General features: G+C 44.3%; 1 protein-coding gene and 1 non-coding gene across 3 annotated transcripts in view; both read right to left on the bottom strand.

Moving 5' to 3' along the window:
* The window catches only part of LOC102205369 (E3 ubiquitin-protein ligase DTX1-like), a 40,557-nt gene that overhangs the window by 8,455 nt on the left and 6,873 nt on the right, over positions 1–25,229 (bottom strand). For both annotated transcript variants that reach the window (XM_005746008.2, XM_005746009.2), the window contains exons 3-4: positions 7,879–8,093; positions 6,919–7,790 (exon numbers count right to left, since the gene is read on the bottom strand). In XM_005746008.2, the coding sequence (XP_005746065.1) occupies positions 6,919–7,790; positions 7,879–8,093 (1,087 nt within the window). The remainder of the gene's footprint in view (positions 1–6,918; positions 7,791–7,878; positions 8,094–25,229) is intronic.
* Positions 15,549–15,636, bottom strand: trnay-gua (transfer RNA tyrosine (anticodon GUA)). The gene is given in 2 exon segments: positions 15,549–15,584; positions 15,600–15,636. It is a non-coding gene; the product is annotated as a tRNA-Tyr (tRNA).

The following is a 25,229-nucleotide window of genomic DNA, read 5'->3' as shown; positions in this document are numbered from 1 at the left end:
CACACACACACACACACACACACACACACACACGCGGGCGCTAATCGCTGGTTGCTTCTCACGGGATCTATTAATATTTAATAAGCTGCTGTGTTAGCAGGAGGAGAGAGTGACAGTCGGATCCTGGATAAGCCTCGTGGACTTCAACTTAACACACTTTCCAGCTGCCCCACTGATGTGCTGACTGCCTTTATTCCACACTGCATCTCCTGAAGGAAAAATCTCAGCTTTATCTTGAAGGGTCACACTTCTTCCTTAAAGGGAATTTCACTGAACTGTAATTCAAAGGAAAATCTCTCTTCTTTCTGCAGACACCTCTGTACTTAGGAGGGTACTCAGAGAGCTGTGTGTGTCCTGGAAAACTCTCTAAAATGCTGCGTGTTGAAGAGCTCATCACATCTCTGTGTTGGTATCAGCCCAACAACAGGTACATCATAATTATGAATAAAAACAGAACTAATATTATCTTCATCTCCATCTAAGTCCACTCTCCTGGGAGAGGAGGAAGGAATCGGGCAGACGCAGGAAGCCCGTGAGCGCCGATGGAAATACGAGCAGCAAAGAAAGAGACTTTTCAAAAAGAAAAAACCGAGTGTGCGCCTGGGGGGGAAAGTGGATGTAAGAGACGAGTCTCTTGACCCCCCACGACCTCAAACCGCCCTCCTCCCCTCCGCCTGCTTCCCACCAGATCACACCCTCCCTCGGCTTTGTTTCACCTCCATCCCTCCATCCCTCCGCCGCTGCTCCTCCCGCTCCCCTCGGGCCCAGATGGTCATCAGCTGGACTGATTTAGACAGCAGACAATAACACACTCACTTACAGACACACACACCCGAGCAGGCTTCCTCTGCTTTAAAAAAAAATTGATGTGACAGAAAGTGCTGGACGGGTTGTGCGACATTTTAAATGCATGCTGGGAGAAGGAGGGGCATGTGCTGAATGAATAATGGCAGGCTCGATCAGAGGTTCAGAAATATTCATGATGAAGTTATGTGAATGTTCTAAAGAGGCTGTCGGAGCTGCCCCGAGTTTAACTCTGTAATTGGTGTAAATGTATAACGCAGACATGTTTGGTCTGTCTCGGCTCACTCGTCACTCCTCGAGGTTCAACTTTCTCCTGCAGCTGAAAGATTGATTAAGGCAAATGTGAGCAGACTTTTGTTCCTGGTACCATGTTTCAATATTAATTTAAGAGAAAAAAAATCAAATTAGAAAAGAAAAATTTGCCAATTTACAAGAAGAAATTTGTAAATTTAATACAAGACATTTCTAAATGTGTGAGAAAAAATGCTGGAAAAATAAGGGATAAAAGAAAAACAATAATAAGGAAAAAAACAAATTTATTAGCAAGAAATTGCAAATTTATGAGAAAACCTATGAGAAATATAGTAAACTAATAAGAAAAGAAATCTTTTTAATTGTCCAGGAACAATATTACTTCACTTTTCTAGTTTTAGAAAGAAACGGATACATTGTAATTCATATAAAATAACATAACCGAGTGTTTCTGATTGGTGATGAATAATTTATGGTTAATCTGATCGCAGTTTAATGGACACGGTGAAACACGACACCGATGACTGGAGCCTGGTCACCGTGACATCACCGTGAGGTCACAAACATTATTTAAAAAAAAAAAAAAAAAAAGGGGGCAGGGATAGCTCAGTAGGTAGAGTGGTGGCCCCATGATCGGAAGGTCGGGGGTTCAACTCTACTGAACGGCTACCCTGAGGTACCCCTGAGCAAGGTACCGTCCCTACACACTGCTCCCCGGGCGCTGCATTGGTGGCTGCCCACTGCTTCACTGGGTGAATGGGTTAAATGCAGAGGAACTATTTCCCTATGGGGACTAACACATACACATTATTATTATTATTATTAAACATCACTCAGGGCGCGGCGTGTGCACAGTCACACCATCCTGTTCTCTCCATGTTGCTCCGTCGTTATTTGTTCATCTTTAGGACTTTTTTTAATCGATAATTTGCTTTTTTTAATGGTTGGGTTTGTTGTTATTTTCACCCCCCCCCCCCAAACCTGCAGATAATGACCAAATAAAAACCTCTATCATTTGTGTGAGTGTGTGAAAAGCACCAGATGAGACTGAGCTCAGCCTGTCTGTGCTTACAGCTCCCCCTACAGGCCGCTCAAGCTCAAAACTGCAACCTGTTGGTGAGCTAAACAGGTGTTGCCCCTTTGTCCCCGTCCTTGTCTCACCCCCGACTTTGGCTTCATTTTTCCTCAGTATGCTGAGTCTGTGCAGCCCCCCCCCCCAACTCAATCACTCCCTTTGTCCTGTTTTCCCACAATCTCCCTCTGGAGAGAGAGATAAGACATTCTGCACTGCAGCTCCTGTTAGGTCCGTCAATATTTACTTTTACTGTGTGTGTGTTAAATGCCTTCACAGCCGGGCAGCGGAGCGCCTGTGTGTGTGTGTGTGTGTGTGTGTGTGTGTGTTTGGTTGGCCTGATTTCTTGCAGCACTGTGTGATCAATCTTTTGACAGTTTGCTGACTCGTTTCTTTGTCATGGACTCCCCTCCCCTCCTTGTCTCAGTCGCTGTCTGAGACAGAGGCTGTCCACACACACACACACACACACACACACACACACACACACACACACACACACACACACACACACCCTTGATCACTGTCATTTGGGGGGTTATAAGCAAACACTGTCTGCCTCTCCTCCACCTAGAATGACTGAATATGAAGCTTCAGCTTCTTCAGCAGCTATACTGGGGGTTATTCCACCATATCCACCCAGTGTGAAAAAAGTGAAGTCAGGCTTAAAATAGCTCAAAAAGCAGAGCAAAAGCAGCTCCTTGCAATGAAGAGAAAGGTATTCATATATGAGGAAAGGGAATAGAGCTGAGATGAGAGAGAGGGGGAAGGAGGAGAAGAAGTGAAACCCAGCAGAGGCTCGGTATTGTGCTGCTAATGCAGTCCAGGCTTGGATAATCCAACAAAGGTTACTGTGGAGACCAACAATGAGGGTCCAAGGGGCCCCCGACCACCGAGACGCGACAGGCAAGGAGGGAGGAGACGGATGGGGGGAGGAGAAGAAATCAAAATCTACATCTCAAACTGTCTGAGCCTGATTTCAGTTTGAAAGTCTGTAAGATTCCTGTTTGTTGATCTGAAAACGCACCACTTCCTGTGCAGGGGAAGGCTTTTTCCTGAGAAAGGAGTGACACAACTACTGGTTTCAAGCTTTAGTCACTGCTGAGTGACACCATGGAAAGTTGTGGTTTAGTTTTTCTCTGCTGCAGTACTGAAGACTGATTGTAACTGTAAACTGATTGAAATCAGTCTACGTGGGTGAAAGAGCAACACATTTCCCAAAAATGCTGCTTCTGCAACTACTGGAGGTGGACTCAGTCGGCCCTCTGCATGTCCTTTTGACTCAAACATGATCGTGATTTATTAAATATCCGCCACATTTGAGCATTTTATTTATTTAATGAGTAGTATGCTCAACAGTCGCCCCCTGCAGGGTGAAATAGTGCAAGTGTAAGTCGCTCCCATGTCGGCATCACTTTTCACATCCTGAAGCTACAGGTAGCCGATACTGCTGACGCTGCCTTAACTCACCATAATCGGCTAATTGGCTTTGACTTGTGCCATAAAACCAATCAGATAGTTCTGTAGGCGGGATAAACCTTCTGGGATTGGTTATAACATCAGGTTTTTTCTTTCGTTTCTTTTTCTGTAATCTTAAATGATGGTTTGGTAATTAAGTTTAACACAAGGTTACGAGATTTAAAACAGACTTATTTACCATGTTCTTTTTTCAGGCCCAACAGCTGAACATAAGTGAATATGTAAAGCAAAGGTGAATCAAATACAGTCGGTAAAGCATCAGAAGATCAAAATGAAATCATGAAAACCAAAAGGAAACTGAGCCGTGGCAGTCTGAAGTTCAGGAAAATGAAGAAGGAGGAATTTGTCTGAAGTTAACGGTCAGCACTTGCTGGCTTTTCTTGTAGTTAGTCAATGCACGAGAAAATATCACCGTGACGTCTTTGAGCTTTAAATGCGTCTTCATTGGCTCTCTTGCTTAAAATGACTGACCTTCAGCTGTGTGAACACTCAGTTTTCTCTCTCAGAGAAAAAAGAGCCTCAGAATGAATCCAGCAGCAGTTTGAGCGTCAGTGTAAACAAGGCTTTCTGGATTGTCTTTGCTGCGTTTGATTCGTTTCCTCTGTGCTCAGACCGTTTCGGCGACCATGAAGCTGTTACCTATTTATTTATTTATTTGTTTTTGGCCGCTGACCCACGGCCTCCACGCTCCCTCGTCCGTCCTCTCCTCTGCTCTCCAGATGCCGCCTCACAGATGGACGACATGCACAACGCTCGGCTGAATTTTATTTATTTGACTCGGACACACAGTTTACAGGAATGCAAGTAAACAGTTCCAAGGTCAGGTTAACCTTTTGGATCTCCAGTCTGGTCTTGATTTTACTTTTTATCAGCATTTATCTGTTTATATTTACCGCCATTACTATTAACAGGTTTAAATCTCAAATTTCAAGGACCCCAGAATTCATTTGGTGAGGCTGGTTGGTTTATTTGTATTTTATTTTACTGTTGGGTCTAAAACTCTAATTATACTTCTTTATTACATTTTCTGAAACCGTGATCTTGCATGCACCATCAGCGCAACATTTATTGGATATTCAAATAAGATAAACGAGTATTCTACACGACTATTTCTAGTGTGGAAATATAGATTTTACTCATGTTTTACCACAGACCCCAAAGCGTTAGCCAAGTCTCGTTATGAAGGGTGTTTTGAAAACTGCATATGAAACCGCACACACATTCCAGACTCCAAAAGGGCATCCATACAGGATGTGACCAGCAGCAGAGACCATGGAAAGTCAACAACATGCAGCAACGACAGGTGTAATAACCAGTTAGTGACATGTAGTGGGCGGGTCCTGCCTTAAACATTTCTCTATTTGAAGGTGAGCCATGAAAATGCCAACCAATGACAGCAGATGATTCTGTTAACTGACATATGACACTATAGTAAATCAAGTATAGGGTTACCTAGGTTACCTGGAATCACCGCCAGCAACAAAGCGATATGTGATGAGGAAATTGCCTCCTGTGTAAACGCTACTCGATAAGGACCATCATTTACGAAATGATCTTTGTGTTTAATTCAGTATGACCTGATACTAACACCTGAGGCCAGAAAACATCAGGAAAGTGTCTACTGAGGTCACAAAGGGAGGAAGATGAGGCCCGGTTTCCCACAGACTTCTACAGGACTGAAGTCTTTCTGTGACCGCAGGGATCGCCCCCTGGTGGCCTTTCAAAGGAATGCAGAGTTAAGGCACCTCTGTCACTTTACAGATCTGGAAGCTACATCAATCTTCGACATTGTATATGTTTTTACTAGAATCCAAACTAAATAGTATCTGTAGCTTTAACCCCATCAAAAATATGATTTTCAGACTTCTAAGAAAGCCACCAGGCACGTCCCAGACAGCAAATCTCATTCTTTTTCACCGCTGCCTGTTTATAAGTCAGCCACTGCAAGGAGGGAAAAATAGTTAGGCCGTTTTGAGCAAACAAATCTAAGATACTGAAACTAAACTATTAACAGAGAGACAGCTCTGAATCCCACCTCTGAAAAGAGCCACTCAGAGTCTCACACGACTCATTACAAACAGAGTGTGTGTGTGTGTGTGTAAATATTTAGCAGCTCTTACTCAGGCGTGCATATCTGTAACAACGTTAGTGCATGTTTGAACATGCAAGAGTGCAAACTGTCAACGAGAGCACTTCATTGTGCAAGTCTGTACATATTTGACTGCATTAAGACTGCGCAATGTGGGAAATTCATGAGTATGAGATACAGACAGACTTTGTTTAAAATGTAAACACATACTGATCCTGTGTAACTACATGCAGTTAACATCGAATAAAAGAGATGCTGAGCCAGTCTGCTGAGACGAACAGACCAGCTGTAGCCCAAATTTGACTTGAGAAACAGCAGGAAAGAGCAGTTTTAGGGAGCTAAGCTATGCTTACTGCTGCTAATTTTAGTGGTTCAGCTTGAAAAGCTGCAGTTCCTCCCCACAGACTGTTAAAAAGTCCAACTTTATAGCACAAATAAACATGTTCACAGCAGGTTTCTCTCTTTAAGTAGGACTGCACAGCGTTTTTATCCCTTTTCCTCTATCCACACATGTTCAGAAAACATCCTGCACATTTTTAAAGCCTCTTTTTTTTGTTTGAGATTATTTCCTATAGCTGGTTTTCATGTAACTGTCTACTTGAGCTACAGCCAAAGGGGAAAACTGCAGTTCACCACAAGGCCAAAAGCAATACAGATTTTTGTTGAACGATGAAAACTATTATAAATAAGAGGAAATGCTGCTACAATTAAGGCTGCAAAACTTCTGAAACTGGCTGAAGGCGATTGTTGGCCATTTTAAAAATACAGACCCACCAGAAAAAGTATTTTCAGACAACAAAGCCATCCTAATAACACTTAACAGCAGGTTTAAAGGTCACTTGGACAGAAATAAGGGTGCATGAGAGTCAGAAGATTATAATATAACGCCAAATCAGCCTTCTGTTGTGTATTCAAATGAAATAAAGACGACCTTCACATGCTAAATGCCTCTCAGCTCTATGAATGTGGTGCACACAAACAAACTCTTTGTCCCTGTTTTAGTTTGCTGCAGTCTGCCCACCTGCTCCAAAACACATGTTGGTGTCTTTGGATAGTTTCTTCCTTCATCAGCTGTACGATGGGTGATTTTAACTCTTCACCTGGATACTAGAGCCATGATTTGATGTTCCACCCTCTTGTACAATTTTGGTCACTTCTGGCTCCACACAAACAAAATGCTAAAGTTCAAAACAAACCGTCTGCGTGTGTTTCGTTCACTCACCCTGAAGCTATGAGCGCTCTGGACTGAGCCATGGCAATCCTCTGCAACGCCGGTCTGCTCAGGCCGGCTAAGCTTGATCGCTGCGGTAAAGGCGCGTGGCACACTGTCGCTGCGGATGATGCTGACCGCTGCGGCTTCATCACCACCGGTGATGGAGTTGGCACAGGAGAAGGAGGCGTGGTTACGCTGCTGGCAGGGGTGATCAGAGTGGCGGTTGGCACCGAGTCGCTGGCTGAAGATGAGGAATGCTTGGGTGGAACGGACGGAGGGTTCGGGTTGGATGTGGGGGGCTGAGGTGGCGGGAGCGACGGCGGAGGCGGCCTGCTGGAAGACACGGAGATCCCCATGGAGGAGGTGCCAGCGGTGAGGGCGGCGAGAGACTGAGCGAAGAGCTGGGCGTTCAGCCTCTGGGAGGCGGTGTTCTTGGAGATGGCGAGGCCGTGCGGCAGCGTCTGATAGTAGCTGGAGTTGGCGTTCTGCTGCTGTCCCCGTCCCAGGGTGGCTGATTTCGATGGACTTAGTGATTTAGAGGGGGGTGGCGCTGAGTTCTTGGGTCGCTGCATGGTTAAAGATCGTCTTCCCAGAGTCTGTATTCCTCCTCCTGTATTGGCCTTCACACTGAGGACCAGCATGCACTGCTGGCAAGAACAAGGCTGGCCTAATGCTGTGGCTGGCAATCCTCCATTAGGGTAGACAGAGCTTCCGACCCCCATGCTGGCTCCTGACACCCCAACGCCCAGCAAGGCCCCAGTCAGGCCTCCGCTCGCACCTACACCTCCTCCTTTAGGTACAGGGAGCGGACCGGACACTATGGGGTAAGCCATGTCAGCACGCCGCTGGATCCTCCGACACCTCTGGCTCTGTCTGTTCACCTGCAGGAAGACAGAAAAATGAATTTTCAGAAATAAAGAAATAAAGATCGCATCCTGCAAGAAAGGTTCAGGGTGCACATGAACAAACCTGCGTCATGTTCTGAAAATCAATGAGGTAGCAGAAGCCGAGCGGCGTCAGGTCGAGGCAGGGCTGCTGACGACTGTGGGCGCTCTCGATGGCGATGGCCACCTCCATGTCATACGGCGTCCATGTGCCTGCGTCGTTTTCCCACTCCCACTGCCAACCTTGACCCGGGCCCGAGGCTGGATCATAAAAACTCCTCCGTACCGGACGGATGGTTCCTAAAAGACACAAACAAAACTCTGGGTCAATTTCAGCCTCTTTGTCCTGAGGACAGCTAAGTAAAGATGCCCCGCAGAGATGCAGAGTTTAAATGTCCACGTAAGAACCTCTGTTCGATCCAGGAGATGCAAATCCCTTTGGATCAGGAGGGTCAAATCTGTGCTACCTGCTGTGATGATCACTTGTGAGTAAAGAAGCAACCAAAGGCAAAACAAAGCTACAGGAATTATGAGATCACAGATCTCAGGCCTCCTAGGCGAGGCATGTCCGAGTGAGGGCAGACCAGGACACACTGGATTAATAATGTCTCTCAGCTGGAGCAGGAAAACCTTGGTGACCCACCAGAAGAACTGGAGTATGGTGGTCTGGGTGAGGGAGGCAAAGGTTAAAATATCAATACTACAGTCTAAATATCAGGTGTGTGGCTACATGTTGGTGACCTTTTCCTGGATTCTGGCTCCACTGACAGGTGAGTCATGACTGGTAATGGGCGTGGGTGGCATGTTGAACCTCACCTCGTCAATTAACATCACATTTAGGAGGTCAATTGAAATGAATGAGAACATGTATGCAAGCTCGTAAATGTAAAAAGACAGAAAACAAAAACGTGTCTGTGGGTGAGAAAGGCTCGGATACGTGAGAGAAAAATGAGGTTGCTAAGTTCATATGAAATATTCGATTTTTATAAATGTCTTTGCAAAAATTAAAAAAACCAAAACCCTCAAAGCCAACAGAGCCGGTCACTTGTCTTAGATTTACTTTGCTTCACTTCTGGCCGTGCTGCTCCTGTGCGGGTGTTTCACGGTGGGCGACTAATAGAGGCGGAGTTTCTAACACAAGTAACACAAACACAATTATATGATTTAGTCAATCTCAACAACCACTGGCAATAAATAATCACGCTTTAACATATTTCATATTTGCCTGAGTTAGAAATCTGAAGGTATTTACATCGTAGAAAATCTTAATTTTAATGAACTGCCCTAACTTTTCAACCTCACACGAACTAACGGTCAGCACAGATGGTTGTAAAACACTTAGGAGACTCTGCACATCTCGGAGGAGTAACTGTTGTTGTAAACAGAACAGCACAGCAGACCCAAAACCCAACAAAGAAAGTCATGAAAACTCCAATAAAGATATGAAAAAAAGTGAAAAGAGAAAGCAGAGCGATTTGCCTCGAGTCTGATCACATGAGCTGAACTAAATCTGTGGGGAGGATTGATTTAGATGTATCCCGATTCCACCCCGAGAGATATGATCTTGTGGCCTGATCGGCCACCCCTAAGTGAATAATAATCTAATTTCCCATTAATAGGCAGCATGCCTGCAGAAAGAGCGGAGACACTGAGAGGAACTGAAAAGGGCAACAACTGATGGCTCCATGATGCAGCCTCTCGAGCTGCATGCATGATTTTCATTAAAATACTTCGATGAGTTTCCACCACAACAGCTCCACAAAGGGGACGGGAGAGTCCTCTTCTGACAATCACATGCTCGTATTGCTGCGTTTTCACTTTCAGTCTAACACAGCGCTGACAGTCTGCTAAACAGTCAAAAGATTTTTTTAAATACCACAAGAAATACTCAGAACAGTGTTTCTCTGTCTCCCCGTGGGGCCGAGGGATGGCAGGAGGCTCCCTAAGCCAACCAACCAGAAACTACCACCGTCTCCAGGGGAACGGGCTATTCAGTCAAAGCCAGGGCAAGAGCAGGAGGGCATATGTGTGAGAGGCTGTTATAAAGAGGTTATACTGGCAGAGTGGCATAAGCACACAAACCTAAAAAAACACCAAAGGAGGTGAAGAAACAGAGACAGGGCGAATGATCGAACTGAGATATCAAACTCTGCTTTGTGCCTGGAGATGTGCAGGAGTTCACAAGAACATCGTCAGTGTGTGGGAGAGAGGAGAAACGGTGCTTTCCCTCCTCCTCCTTCACACTCTGTTGAATGGACAGCACAGCAGGGAGCACTTGACCTGCTGATTACCATGAGAAACGTAATTTCTCTCTTTCGAACTGCAGAGAGAACAAGTTCATTCAGCCTGAGACAAACGGCAGACTGAGGCCGACCCTCGCCGCTGTCTGTCTGTCCGAGGAGAAGGGCTGTCTGTCCTTCGTGATGTTCACCCACCGTGACAGCAAAATGTGAAATCTGGCCAGACATTTCCTAAATTTAGAGGCAGAGAGATCCAAAAAGGTCTTAATGTGAGGTATGACCCCGACCAAGATGAGAGCGAGAATTTAAAGTTCAGTCACGACTTGTTGGTGTTTTCTGGTGAGAAGAACCTGCAAAACGCTCAAGCAGCCGTTCCTTTGTGGTTAGAGCTGCGTCAAACCCAGAAAACACCAAAAACACATATAATACGAACCCTTTAGCAAGTACAGACATAGCTACCGCCATTAGATCCCCCACCGCTAATGCACTCAAAGTAAACACAGGACAGATCAGGGCTGTTCTGAACAGATCGGCTTGTTGTCACTGATGCTCAAACCAGATCGCTGATTCAAATCTGATCTCTGATCAAAATACTGGATTAGTGCATACCTACACAGAACACCACACTCTGTACACGAAAGCAGGAGGAGGAGGCATTGTGGGAAAAGGATTCGCTGTACTGCATCTGTGTACTTTGTGTGTAGTTACAGCTTAATCTGTGCTGGACTCCCACTCAGCAGGCCAAGGTCTTATCACAGAGAAGACGAGCTGCCCTTTGTTTCTGAACACAGTATCAACATCTGAAAGGTTTCCGAGTGCATACCGATCTTTTCCTGCATATCACACGGCCTTGACAGCTCATTTCCAGATAACTGCGAAAGTCACATGAGCCCTTTTTTGCACTGCGGCCCTAATGTTTCCTGACGTCCGAGTCTCGTCCGATCTGGGAGCATCTTCATATCCAATGTTGTTCATAGAAAACATAATCTTAATTACGCATTTACAGCGATTATTACTTAAAAAGGTTTAAAAGAAGAACTGTGTACCAACAGCTAACAGTAAACTAGCAACAGCCAAGTTAAAACCTACAGCACATGTTACAGTCTCGGGACACATTGTTATGAATTTTCTTTTAATAAGGTTCCAAATACAGACAGCATCAAATGATTTGTTTAGCTACTTCTTACGGTCAAAACATTGTGCATATTTGTTCCTGAGTGAATCGGTTTGGCTGAGATTAAAGTTTTAGTTTTTACACAGCTGAATAAACGTCAAGCAGACAGCTGATTATCAGAAGTATGAGATGCTCGAGAATATACTCCGGTGTCCCGTTATATTTTAGATAGCAAGGAGTTTAGATAGTACGGAGCCCCGCAGGGGACATGGGAGAAAAAAAAAATTACGACAGACTTTTGCGAGATCTCGCAAAAACTTTTGTGAGATCTCGCAAAACAAACTCGGGATCTCGCAAAAGTTTTAGCCGCATTCTTCGGAAGCCGCCAGCTCGAAGCCGACCGGGAGGTCGAGGCACGATGTGCCGGGAAAGCGGTGTTCCTCCCGGCTGTAGTAGGTCTCGACCTCCTGTTAGCTTCGAGCTAGTGGGTGTTAGATCTCCGAAAACGTCGGAGCACTTTTGCAAATATGTGATGTCTTGTAAACCGAGCAGGTATCTGACGTTTACACAGCTACATTCACGCCTCAAAATATCTTAAAAGTGTATTTTGTGACCCAGAAAGAGTAATATTACAACTAAGTAGCTGCCGCCATTGTTGGAATTCAACTTTTGAGAGATCTCGCAAAAGTTTTGCAAGATCCCGAGTTTGTTTTGCGAGTTCTCGCAAAAGTCCGTCTTAATTTTTTTTCTCCCATGTCCCCTGCGGGGCTCCGTAAGATAGCACGGAGAAGAAGCTTTTTGGATGAGAGGTGAAACTTCTTCAAGCAACTTAAAGAAGTCCAGACGCTTTTCTTTGCAAGCTCCTTTGACTACGATGACCTGGATGACTGAGAACCTTCACAGACACAAGGAGTTTATAAAACTTCATCGAAACAATCTGCAAATTTCATTAAAATTTAATAAACTCTCATCTTGTCTTTATTTTTAGTTAGCACAGACCTTAAACACTTAAAGCTGTAAGCTAATGATAGTTATATAAGAGCAGATGCTGCTGGTGCAATAAGCTGTATGTTTTACGTCCAATGGATGATGATCTGATTAGTCGACTAATCGCAAAAATAATCTGTGACTAGTCGACTATCAAAATAATTGTTTGTGGCAGCCCTAGCTACAACTGTGGTTTGCCTCCACCAGTGTGTGAATGTGGGAGTGAATGAATAGTGCAATTTTAAAGTGCTCTGAGTGTCTAGAAAAGTGCTATATAAATGCAATCCATTATTACTGTTATTGTTACTGGGAAGCTGGCAGGTTAAAGACCAGTTGTTCAACTGATGCGAACATCCACCTGGTAAGTCAAGGTTGCCTTGGATGCGCAAAAACAGTTAATAGCTTTGTAAATATTCACTAAGCTTGAGAACATCTGAACTTTCCAGGACTTATTTTACTTCGACAGCTGCATGACAACTAAAAACAAACCAGTTCCATAACTCATCAACATCCAGTCGGTGGCCAGCGAACCACTAAGGTTAGACTTTAGTCGCATTACAAAAGATGGACGTAGCTTCCAGATCGGAAAAATTAAGCACTTTATATTTAATGGCCAGCAGGAAACCATAATGTTTTTCAGTGGAAAAAAGGCCCTCAGCTCTGAGCTCAGTTAGCACTTTCCAGTCTTTTTTTGTTTTTAATTAAGTTAATTTTGGCCTTTTTACGAGTCACAAAGGAGGACAACGCTTGTTAACCGGAAGTCGTTAGCCAATGAGCTGTTCTTCAGCCTCTCAGTCAGATCCACTCCACACTTCCAGTTTCAAAACACCACGATGGCGACAGTGAAAACGCTCAGCTGGAACCTTATGGACTTGTTTACAGGCTGTCACATACACAAATAACAGTAAGCTAGTATCTGTGGAAACATCAGCCTGGCCAGTCTCTTAATCAGGGCGTAACATATAAAATAATTGTGCAGTACATGACTAAACTGACTGGATATCAGCCATGACATGACTGATCCAGAAGAACCAGTCCAACCCAGTTCTTCTGGCAAAGCCTTTCCAAAACTCTGACATAATCGAGGCAGGTCGCCAGCTATGGCTTCAAGTTAGGTTGCATAAATGTGAAGCTAATCAGCTCCATTCATAGAGGTTGTGTTTAGCATATTTTACATGAGAAAATTAGAATATTGGATATTCAATAAAGAAAGGTAACGTGAGTGGAGAGAATGGGGATTGTTGTAAGGCCAGAATTTTAGAGCTGGCACAACATTTTATATCTGCAACTTCATAAACAAAACACACAGACTGTCTCCTCCCTACAGAGCCTGTACAGAGGAGTCAGTGCTTTCAGCAGCTCCTGCAAACTGAGCACTTATAATGCAGTAAATTTAACCAAACAGCTGGACAGGTGGACTGACATCTGACCTGGACAACACCTGACATGCTGTCTCAGCGAGCTTCGTCTCCTGTTTCAGCAAATACAGACAGCAGAGAAGTACAAGGCAGACGTGGACCTCCGGCTAAAAATGTAAATCTACATCAGCTGACGAGGAATCTGCTCGGAAGGCGCTATAGCCACTGGCCATTCCTGTTACGTTACCCCTCTGAGGTCTGGGAGGTCACTGGCGATGACCTGTGAATGACCTGCAGGCACCGTCTCATGCTACCAGTAGTGCCAAGCACACTTACAAACCAGAAAACTAGAGAAAAGTGTAGTCGGGAGAAAGGAGAGAGCAATTATCTGTGGCCTTCACCTGCACATCATTCCGTTTGTGGAGGAAACAGTAATCAAAGAGACCCAAACATCTAAACAGGGATTCAAACCAACAATGTGCAGGTTACTAGTCAGCTGCTTAAACCTCCAGCAGTCATCTTGCCCGCCTTAACCCCAATAACACAGCAGGCTGGAAAATCCCCCCGTGGGATGCATGTGAGGGAGGAATTCTCCCTGTTTCTCAAATATGAATTTCAGGCCCTCCCTTCATACTGGTTTTCTCAGTCAGTCAGGAGAAACTGGGCGTGGGTGTTTGTGTACTCGTGTGTTTACTGTAGGTATGCTGGGTGTCCTCCATAAAAGGGTCTGATTAAAGCAGTTACAGCTGTAGGAACGAGCATGTGTGTGTCTGTCCGTGTGTCGTATGGGGAAAGCTTCATAGCCGCAGTCCCTCTCCTCGCTCTTATAGTACCACACCTCTCCCAAATCATCCATCTGTCAGAGTCGGATCAGCACGCGGCGCTCGGCTGCTTTCGCTTGTCGCTCACGTTTGAAATCAAGCGAAGCGTGTTTTGGGTGTAGCCGATTCCTGGATTTCTGCTTCGAAGAAAAAGAAAACTGCAACATAATGAGTTGTTAAATGAAGCCAAGAGAATGCATATTGCGTGTGTGTGTGTGTGTGTGTGTGTGTGTGTGTGTGTGTGTGCGTGTGTGTGTGTGTGTGTGTGTGTGGTGCAGACCCAACAGCAAAAGTAAATAAGGAAAACGTGTGAATATTACAGAGCTCAGGGAGCACAAAGAGGCCTGAAGCAGGTGGAGAAAGAAACTGGCCATCTGGTCTTTATTGTTCTCCCTCTCTGTCTTTACCACTGACCCCTCCCTGCATTCAAACACACACACACACACACACACACACACACACACACACACACACACACACACACACACACACACACACACACACATCATTGCAGACTGACCAGCAGGCACACACATGTTAGGGTCGGGTCATGCTTTATGCCGCTCTCACTTCTCGTCCATGCGAGAAAGTCTGGGATGAGCCGACACTTCCTCTTCACACTTCTCGTATCAGCCACACTTTAATAATCTGCTTAGAAAGCTTGACCCTGTCTCACAGACTCCACGAGTCACTCTTTACCTACATGATTATTACAGCGTACGTGATTTTTCTTTGGTCCCAAATTCCTCTGTGCAGGAAAACTCTGAACGCGTACATTTCCTTAGTGATCTGTATTTATTGTGTTTCCAGAAAACATCCAAGTGATCCTAAATTCTACTTTTTACGGGGTTTTGAGCAGTAAAATAGATTTTTATGTGTATTCAGGACTAAGGATTATAAATAGAAACCTTTTTTGCATTTATTTTTGCTCTTAAGCTCTCAGTTTGTCTTGTATTACAAATCAAGCGCACCACATCACATTACAGCTCTGTGATTTTTGCCCCTGTAAACTCATTCACGATTTAGTGGAGCCTGAGCGAAGACGAGATCTGTGTAAAATAAGTCAAACTCACCGAGTTTCTGTAGGTGAAGCTGTGGAAGGATTTTAACTGTTTTTGGTTCTTTGTTTACAAACTGTTTGGAAGTCGTTCTGCTACCTTCAGAACAATCAGTTCATCGAACACGAGCACCCAAAATGATTACCTTTTGGTAGTGTATGTGAAAATCAAACAGCTTCCTTCGAGCCGGATTTGAACCAGCGACCTAAGGATCTCTGCTGTTTCCACCTACAGTCCTCCGCTCTACCAACTGAGCTATCGAAGGAGACAAACTGCCTGTCCACACATTTAAACCCGTCTTCTGATGTAAATGACTGTTACAGTCAAAACACTCACTAGCATCTTAAAATGTTTCTTAGTTCCGTTTACTGCATAATAAAAGTGCACATTTCAAGAAGATGAATAATTGGGTTAAATAATAAATATGACAGCATTAATTAAAACCCCGTGACTGTGACCCGCTGCCATAAACATAAACTACAACTGTAAACAACACTGACTCTTCTTCTGTCACCAGTTACCATCCTTAGACTCGGGGTTTGTCTTTCAGCCCAAATGCTTCAGCGCTGTGTGTGAAAAACCAACATCATTGAAGCCGAACTCAAACCAGCAACCTAAAGATCTCTGCTGTTTGCAGCTACAAGGCTTTCACGCTACCAACTGAGCCTGAAGCCGAACCAGTCAGCTGGAGGAAGTCGTGACATTTCAAACACCTTGCGAGTCACAGAAAACCCTGGAGACACAGGCGTCCTTCCTTATCAGCTTTATAAATGACAGAAAGCTGACAGGCCCTGGGTCACTGACAGAATTTAAATACACACTGGGTCACTGAAACCACAGTGGGCATTTTTCACTGCTGTCTATGCAGCAACAGTTTATCAGTAATTAAAATCCTTAGATGCTGCTGTGACTTGAAATCATGAAAACCCAAAGGCAGTCGCGTTGGGTCATTGGTGAAACAAGTAGTGTGAAATATATGTATGTTTTCTGTTCTGTAGGCTTTGATTATATTGTAAATTTACACTTCCAATGATTATTTTGTGATTTTCTTCACTGAACTCAAACAGACTGAGAGGAGTGAGGTTTGCTGCTTCAAAAGGCATCATTTCAAGTGTTTTTGGACAAAATATTTAAAATATCCACATCTGCAAACCAGATGTTCAGATTTAGTTTGAAACAGACTCTTGAAAGTAACAAATAACTTTCTAAACTGGATTTTTTTTTGTCGTTTACAATAAATACAGCCAGTTTAAGCAGCTAAGATTGGACAAACACACGTGGCTCGTTCGTACACTGTGGATTACGGTCGGCCGCCAAGTGCCCCTTGAATGAGCCCATCCCCCAGGCCTGGCTGCACGGTATCCCCGGTTCAGCTGAGCTTTCCTCACTTCTTGTTCTCATCATCATAGGAGTTCTTTGAAGCATACATTGGCTAGCCCATCAACCCAGGACCAAACTGAATTGGGAGACCAGCATGCCTCCCAGATGAGGTATTTCAGGAATGTCCAACTAGGACATGACCACAGGGCGGACCGAGGACACGCTGGAGAGATCGCACCTCTCGACTGGCTTGTGAACACCTCGGTGTCCTTCCAGAGGAGCCGGAGAGGAGGAAAGAGGCATGCGCTTGACTGGCTTGACCCAGGTAAGTGTGAGAAAATAAAGTGAGACATGAGATGTTTTTTTTACATCCTTTGGAGTATCTGTCATAGATAAAGGAAACAGTGTGATAACCACATACAGAAACATTAACTAAAAGTTTTCCCATATAAAATCTAAACCTTATTTTAGTCCGTAAAACAGCTCAGTCACTCGAGGGTTGAAATAATGCAGTACGTTACATGTGGGAAGGTTTTATTCTGTGTTCAAATGTACATATTTCTAATTCTATGAAAGCCAGATAAACCAGAATGGATGAAATCACATTCGCTGGCAGCGGTGTAAAGATCGTTATTCTTAGTTCTTAAAGTCTGGCACATTTTGCTTGGACTAAATCTAAATAAGGACTCCTCAGCAGAGCTTAGCAAGCATCTAGCATACAGCGCGATGCACATCCAGTATCATCCTGGGCTCCCCCTGCTCCCCCAGACCCTCTTAAATCAGATGTGCACCGAAACATTGTGACATCATCCTTTTTAACTTTCCTCCACCCGTTAAAAGGACGACGAAGATTTCTTCCCCATCTTTCAAATGTGACGTGTCCCAGTTTGAACCCAACCTGAACCCGGCCAGAAGCAAATGAGCCGAAACTACTGCAATTTTAACAACTTCTCGAAAAATATTCCTCGACCTCGTAGCTCCACTTCTCCATTCATCATCCTCAAATGGCCCCCCGAGCGCCCTCGAGCGGGGCTCAGGGCTGGCGAGACTGATGAACACCTCCGGAGTCTTTATGAAGACAGGGATGGAAAAATTCAAATTGACACACTTGGAAAGGTCGCACCGAGACCGGATTGTGGCACATTCTCACAGCAATAAAACCGAAACGAGACACAAAGAGGAAGCGGTTGAGATGATAAGACAAACCTGCTTCATGCGCTTTATTTCGTCTCGACTTTTGTCATCACTTTCACACTTTCTGTTCTTGTTTCTTGTTTTGTTCATTACTTCATCCTGATTTCTCACCCTCCTGCTGTCTGATGCCGTCTCTTCCTCTGCTGTCACTTTTTCTTCTTTCATCCTTCTTTGCTTTCTCTTTTTCCAGCCAAACTGCAAACTTGCGCCAGCTTTTGTAATCTTAACACTGAGATTAGGGCGACTACCTAGGCTGAATAAATAAAACGAGCTCCTGAACATTAAAGTAGACCCCATTATGTTCATTCCCTGCTTCTTATTTTTATTCTTGGACTCGCTTGAGTTTGCATTATTCACACTTCATAATAATCCTTTATGTCGCACTGAGATTTGGTTGTCACTGAACTGGACCCCTGTTTTCTTTCCGTCTACATGCGCCAAACAAAAGAAGCGTGCAGCTACCAACAGTTCAGCTCTTTAATCTTCAGCCTCTCGTCATGGTCAGACGGATACCTCTGTCTGCTGGGTGTAGTTCAGTAGAAAGAAAACAGTTCCTACATGCAACGAGATTCACGGTTTCTGGACAGCGACGTTGTTTTTTCGGGGGGGAAATTCACAGCACTACAGGACAGAGGAGAATTCAAATTTAGGGGTGAACTCACACTTTAAGGCTAAAAAACTCCCCGAGAAGCAGCAGGGACATAAATATTTACTGATGCCTTCACATGCTTTCCTATATGTGTGTGCACAGGCGGTGAGTGATGCCCCCCCGGAGGCCTCCCAGTAACAGTAACTCGACACGCAGAGTTTCACAACAACAACTGAGAGAGAAAAGCTGAGCTCTGACCCTTCCAGCTTCTTCATCTCACTTTCCCTGGACTTCCTTCTGCACAGAAAACAAGCTGACACTCTGCAGGACACTAACTCGGCTTTCTTCGGTCTGTTTCTCGAGGATTAGTGAGCTTTAAACGCGGCGGTGTTGCACAACTGGAACAGCAGTTTCAAGTCAGACATTTTTATGCAACAGCCTTTGCAAACATATGCTAATGCACTGACGGGACGGGGTAAACAAAAATGGTTTTAACACTGACTCAGGGCACTCCTGTCACATTGCTGTGTTTGTGTTTTACTTTGAAGGTTACGTTCTCACGTGTCACATGTGTTTTCACTTTCTGCTTTTGTTTCCTTCCCTCCTTTGTGATTGTCTGTCCACCCTCATCAGTTTCACCTGTGTTTGATTTCCTGCGGTTTTAAGAGATAATAAAAAGTCTGCCTGTTTCTCCTGAATAGCATCAGTAAGAAATCGGGATTCCTGGAAGCTGCTTGATTTCTGCTATTATCTTATTGGCTGCAAGCAATTAAAAAATGATGCCGATGTCCTGTTGCCTGACACAGTCGGAATTTTTTCAGCTCTTTAGCTCTTTTTCACGTTTACTGAGCAGAGCATTTAAAATTCACACAGGTTCATAAAGTGCTTTTTGTCTGCAGCAGTGGTCTTGTTTTCAGCCTGATTTATGTGTTTAACTACGGAGCCCTGTGAGGGACTTCTGCGAGATCTCACAAAGGTTTTGAGAGATCTCACAAAATAGGCCGCATCCTTCACAGGGTGCATCTGAAGGCCGATGACTTCACAGCCAGGCGACGAAGGCTGTCTCAATTTGAAGGCTGCTTCAAATGCATCCTTCATTTCCCCGAATTTGATGGATGGGTGGGGTGTATCCTTTGTGGCCCAACCTATCCAAGAATTCATAGCGCGGCCCAGCCAATTCCAGTTTACAACATTGGCTGCAACTAGTTAGTTTTAATATTACTCTTTCTGGGTTACAGAAAGTGTAAACTTCAAATATCTGCTCGGTTTATCAAGACATCACATATTTGCAAAAGTCTTCAGAGACGTCTGTTACCCACCTGCTCGAAGATGACCGGGAGGTCGAGGCCCACTAGAGCCAGAGGGAACACCGCACTCTGGGCACATCGTGCCTCGACCACCTGGTCAGCATTGAGCTGGCGGCCTCGGAAGGATTCGGCCTATTTTGCAAGATCTCGCAAAAGTTCATCTTTAATTTTTTTTCTCCAATGTCCCTTGCGGGGCTCCGTATTTAACCTCTTCACACTTCTTTCACTTGATAGTTTTATCTTCCTTTGTAAATTTAGCCACTCTGCAGTCCTGTTAGTGGGCTGTTTGTGATACGCGTATGACGCCGGCTCATATCTAGATTCTGGGTAGATTTATTGATTTGATAACCTTTGTATTTGGAACTTTCTTCATCTGTGGGCCTGAATGGAAACTCCAACTGTTATCTCTTTAGATAACAGCACATTTACAGCGATGATGTTCATTCTCTTAAAGATATTTACTATCATACCAAAGAGAGACGACACGTCCAGGCATGTGATTTAAAGAAGTCACTTTTTCATCTCCTGACAATATCGTGATTTTTCGGCGCTCTCCATCGTTTCTTATTCCACTAATATTCCTCATCACTGTTTAACTTTCAGCTGAGCTCTCCACTCTTTTTTTTCCACACCCACCCACTTTGTCCTCTTCTCTCTCTCCCTCTCTTCGTGTCTTTGTCTCACCTTGAAAGAGTCCCGTCCCTCGAGTGTTGGGTTCAGATTCAATTTTCAGCTTCAGAGAGTGTGAGAGAGAAAAGCATACAAAGAGGGCAAGAGGTCGAGAAGAGAGACAGATCAGGTGAACCAGAGGAAGCAGAACATAAAGCGGAGAGTTTGAGACAAAGGAAGAGACCCAGTTTCCATTTGGGAATGGCGTATAGGTAAAAAGTGAATATGAAGAGGCGGTGCTAACTCTTCGCCCGATCCTTCGTGTTGGTTTTGAATTTTTAAGAAAATCTGAGATGGTTAAGAAGCTTTTACCTTAGAAAGGTGATACCAAAATACTGTGTTCAGAGCTTGTTCCACTACCTTTACAAGGCTTAAAAATGTCAAACGAGACATTTAGTCTTTGGTAATCCTTCTGCTGCAGATTCTCAGAAACACTGAAGCGTAGTAGCCTGAACATTAGAAGCAGAGCAGTGTGACACGTCTGCAGACTGTGGGCTTGATAGATAAAACCCAAACATATCAAACAACAAGACCCTTTAAACAAACATCTCGTCTCTTGCATGGAGGTTTCACCAGTGCGTGCAAACCCATTGTTTATTTCCTGCCAACTGGTTTGTTGTGCGTGCAGACAGAGTCAGTGTTGATGTTTGCTGCCACTCCCTCTCCCCCCATCCTCTGCTCTTTGTTGTCACCACCAATCTACCCCCAACCCTCCGTCTCTGGGGAATCCACCCCCGACCCGCCTTCTACTGTGACCCTAACGCCCCGGGGCTTTGTGGGGGTCTGGGAATGTGCCTCCTTCAGCAGGACCAGCTGGAGCGAGAGCAGCAACAAGCTGCAGGGGCAACAAAAAAACACAAGATGCCCTCGAAGTCTGAAAAAAACAGAAGCCGCACAAAGAAAGCGATGACGAGCCGCTCTTTTAAAGCCCAGTTAAATAAGGACATTTACTTCACTCTGTTGAAAACATCTCATAAAAACGTGTTTACTTTATTTCAACAACCACACCCTCATCTCGGTTATGCAGTCAGAGCAGCTCAAATGTGCTGGGTACAAAGATTTTCTGCTAAGTCAGGCCTCTCCTAAACCACATGAACACTAATTAGTGACTAATTTTTAAAAAATGTTTACACACAAGCGTAAAAGACGATTGGCCAACCAATTTACTGGATGGCAATCACTTTGTCCATATTGTGAAACTAGCCCTGGCCATCTTCATCTTGTTTCTTTCTCCTAACAGCAGGGTCACCAGGTCGTCCAGCATCATCCAGCTGCCTCTCCACTCAGCCTCTCGTCCCACAGTCTTGTTCTGCTTCACATGCTACTGTAGTGCACATATGCTGCAGCTATGTTCAGCCTGTTGGTCACTGCTCACACACACATGCTGTGACATCAACACAATTTATATAAGTGCGCAAACCAACGTGTGCGACAAGTGAAAAGAACACTAGAGGATGAAAGTGGTGAGCATAAACTGTTACAGTTTCCAGCTGCAGTCCAAGTTTGTGAAGCCAGAATCTGCCCAAAGAATGAGAGACTCTCTGGAGAGGCAGCTGGCTGTAGCGGCTCTGCATTTATTTCTCTCAAAATATTTGCATGGGTTTGTCTCCTCGCAAACTCAAAAGAAGAGAAGTCCAACATCTTCACTGTTTTCATACCAGAGCTGCTGCTGATTGACTGTAAATCTTCATGAAAAGCAGGACAGAAGTATGAAGGCAAATAGAGGATTTTTGGTTCAAATATAAATATAGGGCAGGGATAGCTCAGTAGGTAGGGTGGTTGCCCCATGATCGGAAGGTTGGGGGTTCGACTTCACTCAACGGCTACCCTGAGATACCCCTGAGCAAGGTACCGTCCCTACACACTGCTCCCCGGGTGCTGCATTGGTGGCTGCCCACTGCTTCACTGGGTGAATGGGTTAAATGCAGAGGAGTAATTTCCCTACGGGGACTAACAACAATATACATATTATTATTATTTAACATGTAAAAAAAATCCCTTCTGTACCAATTTCACATAAAAAGAACTTCAAGCAGGACAGGAACAGGAAGTTAAGATACTGTCAGATTAAAATCTTTGTGTTTACAGGAAATCGTGTTGTACTCACACAAATGACTGAAAGCATACATGTGTTCAAAGGAGGCTCATTTAAGTCTTGTCCCAAATAGCTCATCAAGGTCATAACGTCACATTTTTGCATATATGAATAATTACGCTCCCTTTTCCAAAAACTACAAGTGATGAAGTGATTCGAGATGATCCATCAGAGAAGTTAATTAAAGTTAAAGAAAAGGAGCTGGATCGCAAGCAAGGACGAACTGAAAAGCCTCCACGGTCCAAAGGAAGAGCGCACCCACAGAAAAAATACCACCGCCACCACAATGACAACCTTCATGTCTAAGAAGTGCAGAGCAGGAATACCACATCACTGTTAGCAGTGAAGCTCCCAGGGAAGCAGGGCAGCACAGGAACATGAAGGCTTTTCCCTGAATGTCAGCTAAACGGCGTGCTATCAGTGGTGACAGCGCAGCGAGCGTCTGCGCAGCGAGGATCCCGCTGCGAGACCTGAGGTGAACAGGAAACACGCTCTGCTCCAACCACATCTGACAGTGCTGGGAGAGCTTGCACTGGGAGGGAGATCCTTTCATACGTGACTGTAAAGACAGACCTGTAATGCATGCTTTCTTCCCAGCGGGGTCAAATGTACGCGCCGCTCTCCAAAGGAAGTCTCCATCTGCATGCAGGAGGTGGTCTGCAGGAGGACCTGGCAGCTCAAAGGTGCTGAGGACCTCATCTTCCATTAGGACGGTTTATATTTCCACACTTTGAAAAATAAATATATGGAACAGTTTTGTGCACAAAGCACAGGGAACAACTTCAAAACAAACCTGTGTGAATTCGCCTTTGTGCCATCTGAAATGTGATGTGCTTTTGCACCAGCCAGTCTCCAAGCCAGTCACATCAGGTGATGACTCAGCTACCTTCTACTGATCTAACTGGCAAATTTCACACAGGGGGAAGCATTTAAAGTATTTAAAGGCAACAGCTCAGCTTCTGAGAGTCTGCATTCAGGTCACTTCCCTGTGGTACATGAACAGTTCTCCCTACAGGTCCTCATCTATCTGCAAGCCACTTTGCAGCCCACCTCCACCCCAACTCCTCTATTTCATACTTCATCAGTATCGTATCTGTTGCTCTGTGCCTGCTTTCTACATCTCTGTCCCATAAGGCCACCAGATTTAAGGAGAAAGCAAAATATCTGAGATGAAAAACATAAGAGCATTCTGGGGTTTAGCAAACGTAGAACTGAAAACTAAGTGGGAATTATTACCAGAAGCTCGTCTTTCTTTCACTCAAAAAAATGAAATTGGGTGATTGTTACATTTACAAAATTCAAACTTGTAATGTGAACTAAATAATTCCATGTTTCTGTGGTGAACGTAATTAAATCATGTAGGATCCGCATGACAGTCAGCAACTTAATTTATTCTTGTTGAGATGAGATGATGCAATGTAGTAAGAGTGGTTAGTTGCCTGGACTCACAAAATTCACAAGATCACACAAGAGTTCAAACCACAGGAAGAAGGTCTTGGGTTCAAATCTCCAATCTGGCCAAGTTTGCAGTGGGTTCTCTCTGGTCATGCAGTAATTAGGTTTAGGTTAATTGGTGTTTCCAAAATACCTGTGAATACCTATGAATGCAAATGTCTGCAAGTTGTCTGTCTCTCTGTGATAGACTGGCGACCTGTCCTGTACTCTGACTCTCACCCAATCACATCTGGGATAGGCCCCAGCCTCCCTGCTACCATGGTAAAGATAAGAGGATGGATGGAGTGGAAGTTATTATAAATCCATTAACATTTTATGTTAACCAGACTCTAGAATTTGTTGAACACTCCAAAAAAACATAACTCTTTAAATAATCATGGAAAGGATTTCCACATGGCTTTCTATTACAATTAAGCATTTTTGTCGCACTAACGTAATTTGCATGGGTTGGATCAACTCAATTAAATTAAGTTGGACTCAACTGTAGTAAAACAGTTGATTCATCATTAATTAATCAAGTTAGTCCAACTCAAGCACATTAAGTTGGAATAACAGAATTGCATAATGCTAAAATAAAGCAATTTAATTATGTGGGAATTCTTTGCATGATTTTTTTATGTTCATTCAAAAAGTTATTTTTTGAGTGTTCTTTATGTACATTATAACCTCAGACTTATCAGAACCTGCGCCTCAGCTTCTACTTCTCTAAATGCTTTCTCCCTTCCGTGCATGTCAAAACCACAATGAGCGTGCTCGCATCTGTTTGGAACATCCAAGATCTCTGGAAAAACGATGTGAGCGTGAGAGAAAGAACGAAAGAATACGCACTGCCCAATTATCTCACTCCTTCTGCACCGAAAACACACTCATACACTTCTCTCTCTCCCACGTCGCACAGAAAGACCCCTGGGATTTTTTTTTTTTTTGCCTATCGATGAAACTAAACACTCGGGCAGCAGAAAGAGCCGGGAAAGAGCAGAGGGAGCAACAGAGGAGGACGGCTGGAGTGAACTCTGCTCATTAAGCCTCGAAATTCTCCATTCTGTCCACAAAGTCGAGGTCCCTCTGTTTCTTTTCTCCGTCAGAGGAGGATGCAGCTGCTGGGAAAGTGTGTGTGCATGTGTGTGTGTTTAGTGTCAGTGGACAAGGGTTTAAGTATGCAGTGAACTCAGAGCTGTGATGGTCATTCACAGCTGCTCCAAAACATCATACTGCTGGATCTCAAGCAC

The sequence above is a fragment of the Pundamilia nyererei genome, unplaced genomic scaffold (assembly GCF_000239375.1).
Source record: "Pundamilia nyererei isolate P.nyererei 1_Seehausen unplaced genomic scaffold, PunNye1.0 scaffold00171, whole genome shotgun sequence".
In the NCBI taxonomy this organism is placed as follows: domain Eukaryota; kingdom Metazoa; phylum Chordata; class Actinopteri; order Cichliformes; family Cichlidae; genus Pundamilia; species Pundamilia nyererei.
The sequence above is the reverse complement of the archived record's forward strand: the minus strand, read 5'-3'. Positions and strand labels throughout refer to the sequence as shown.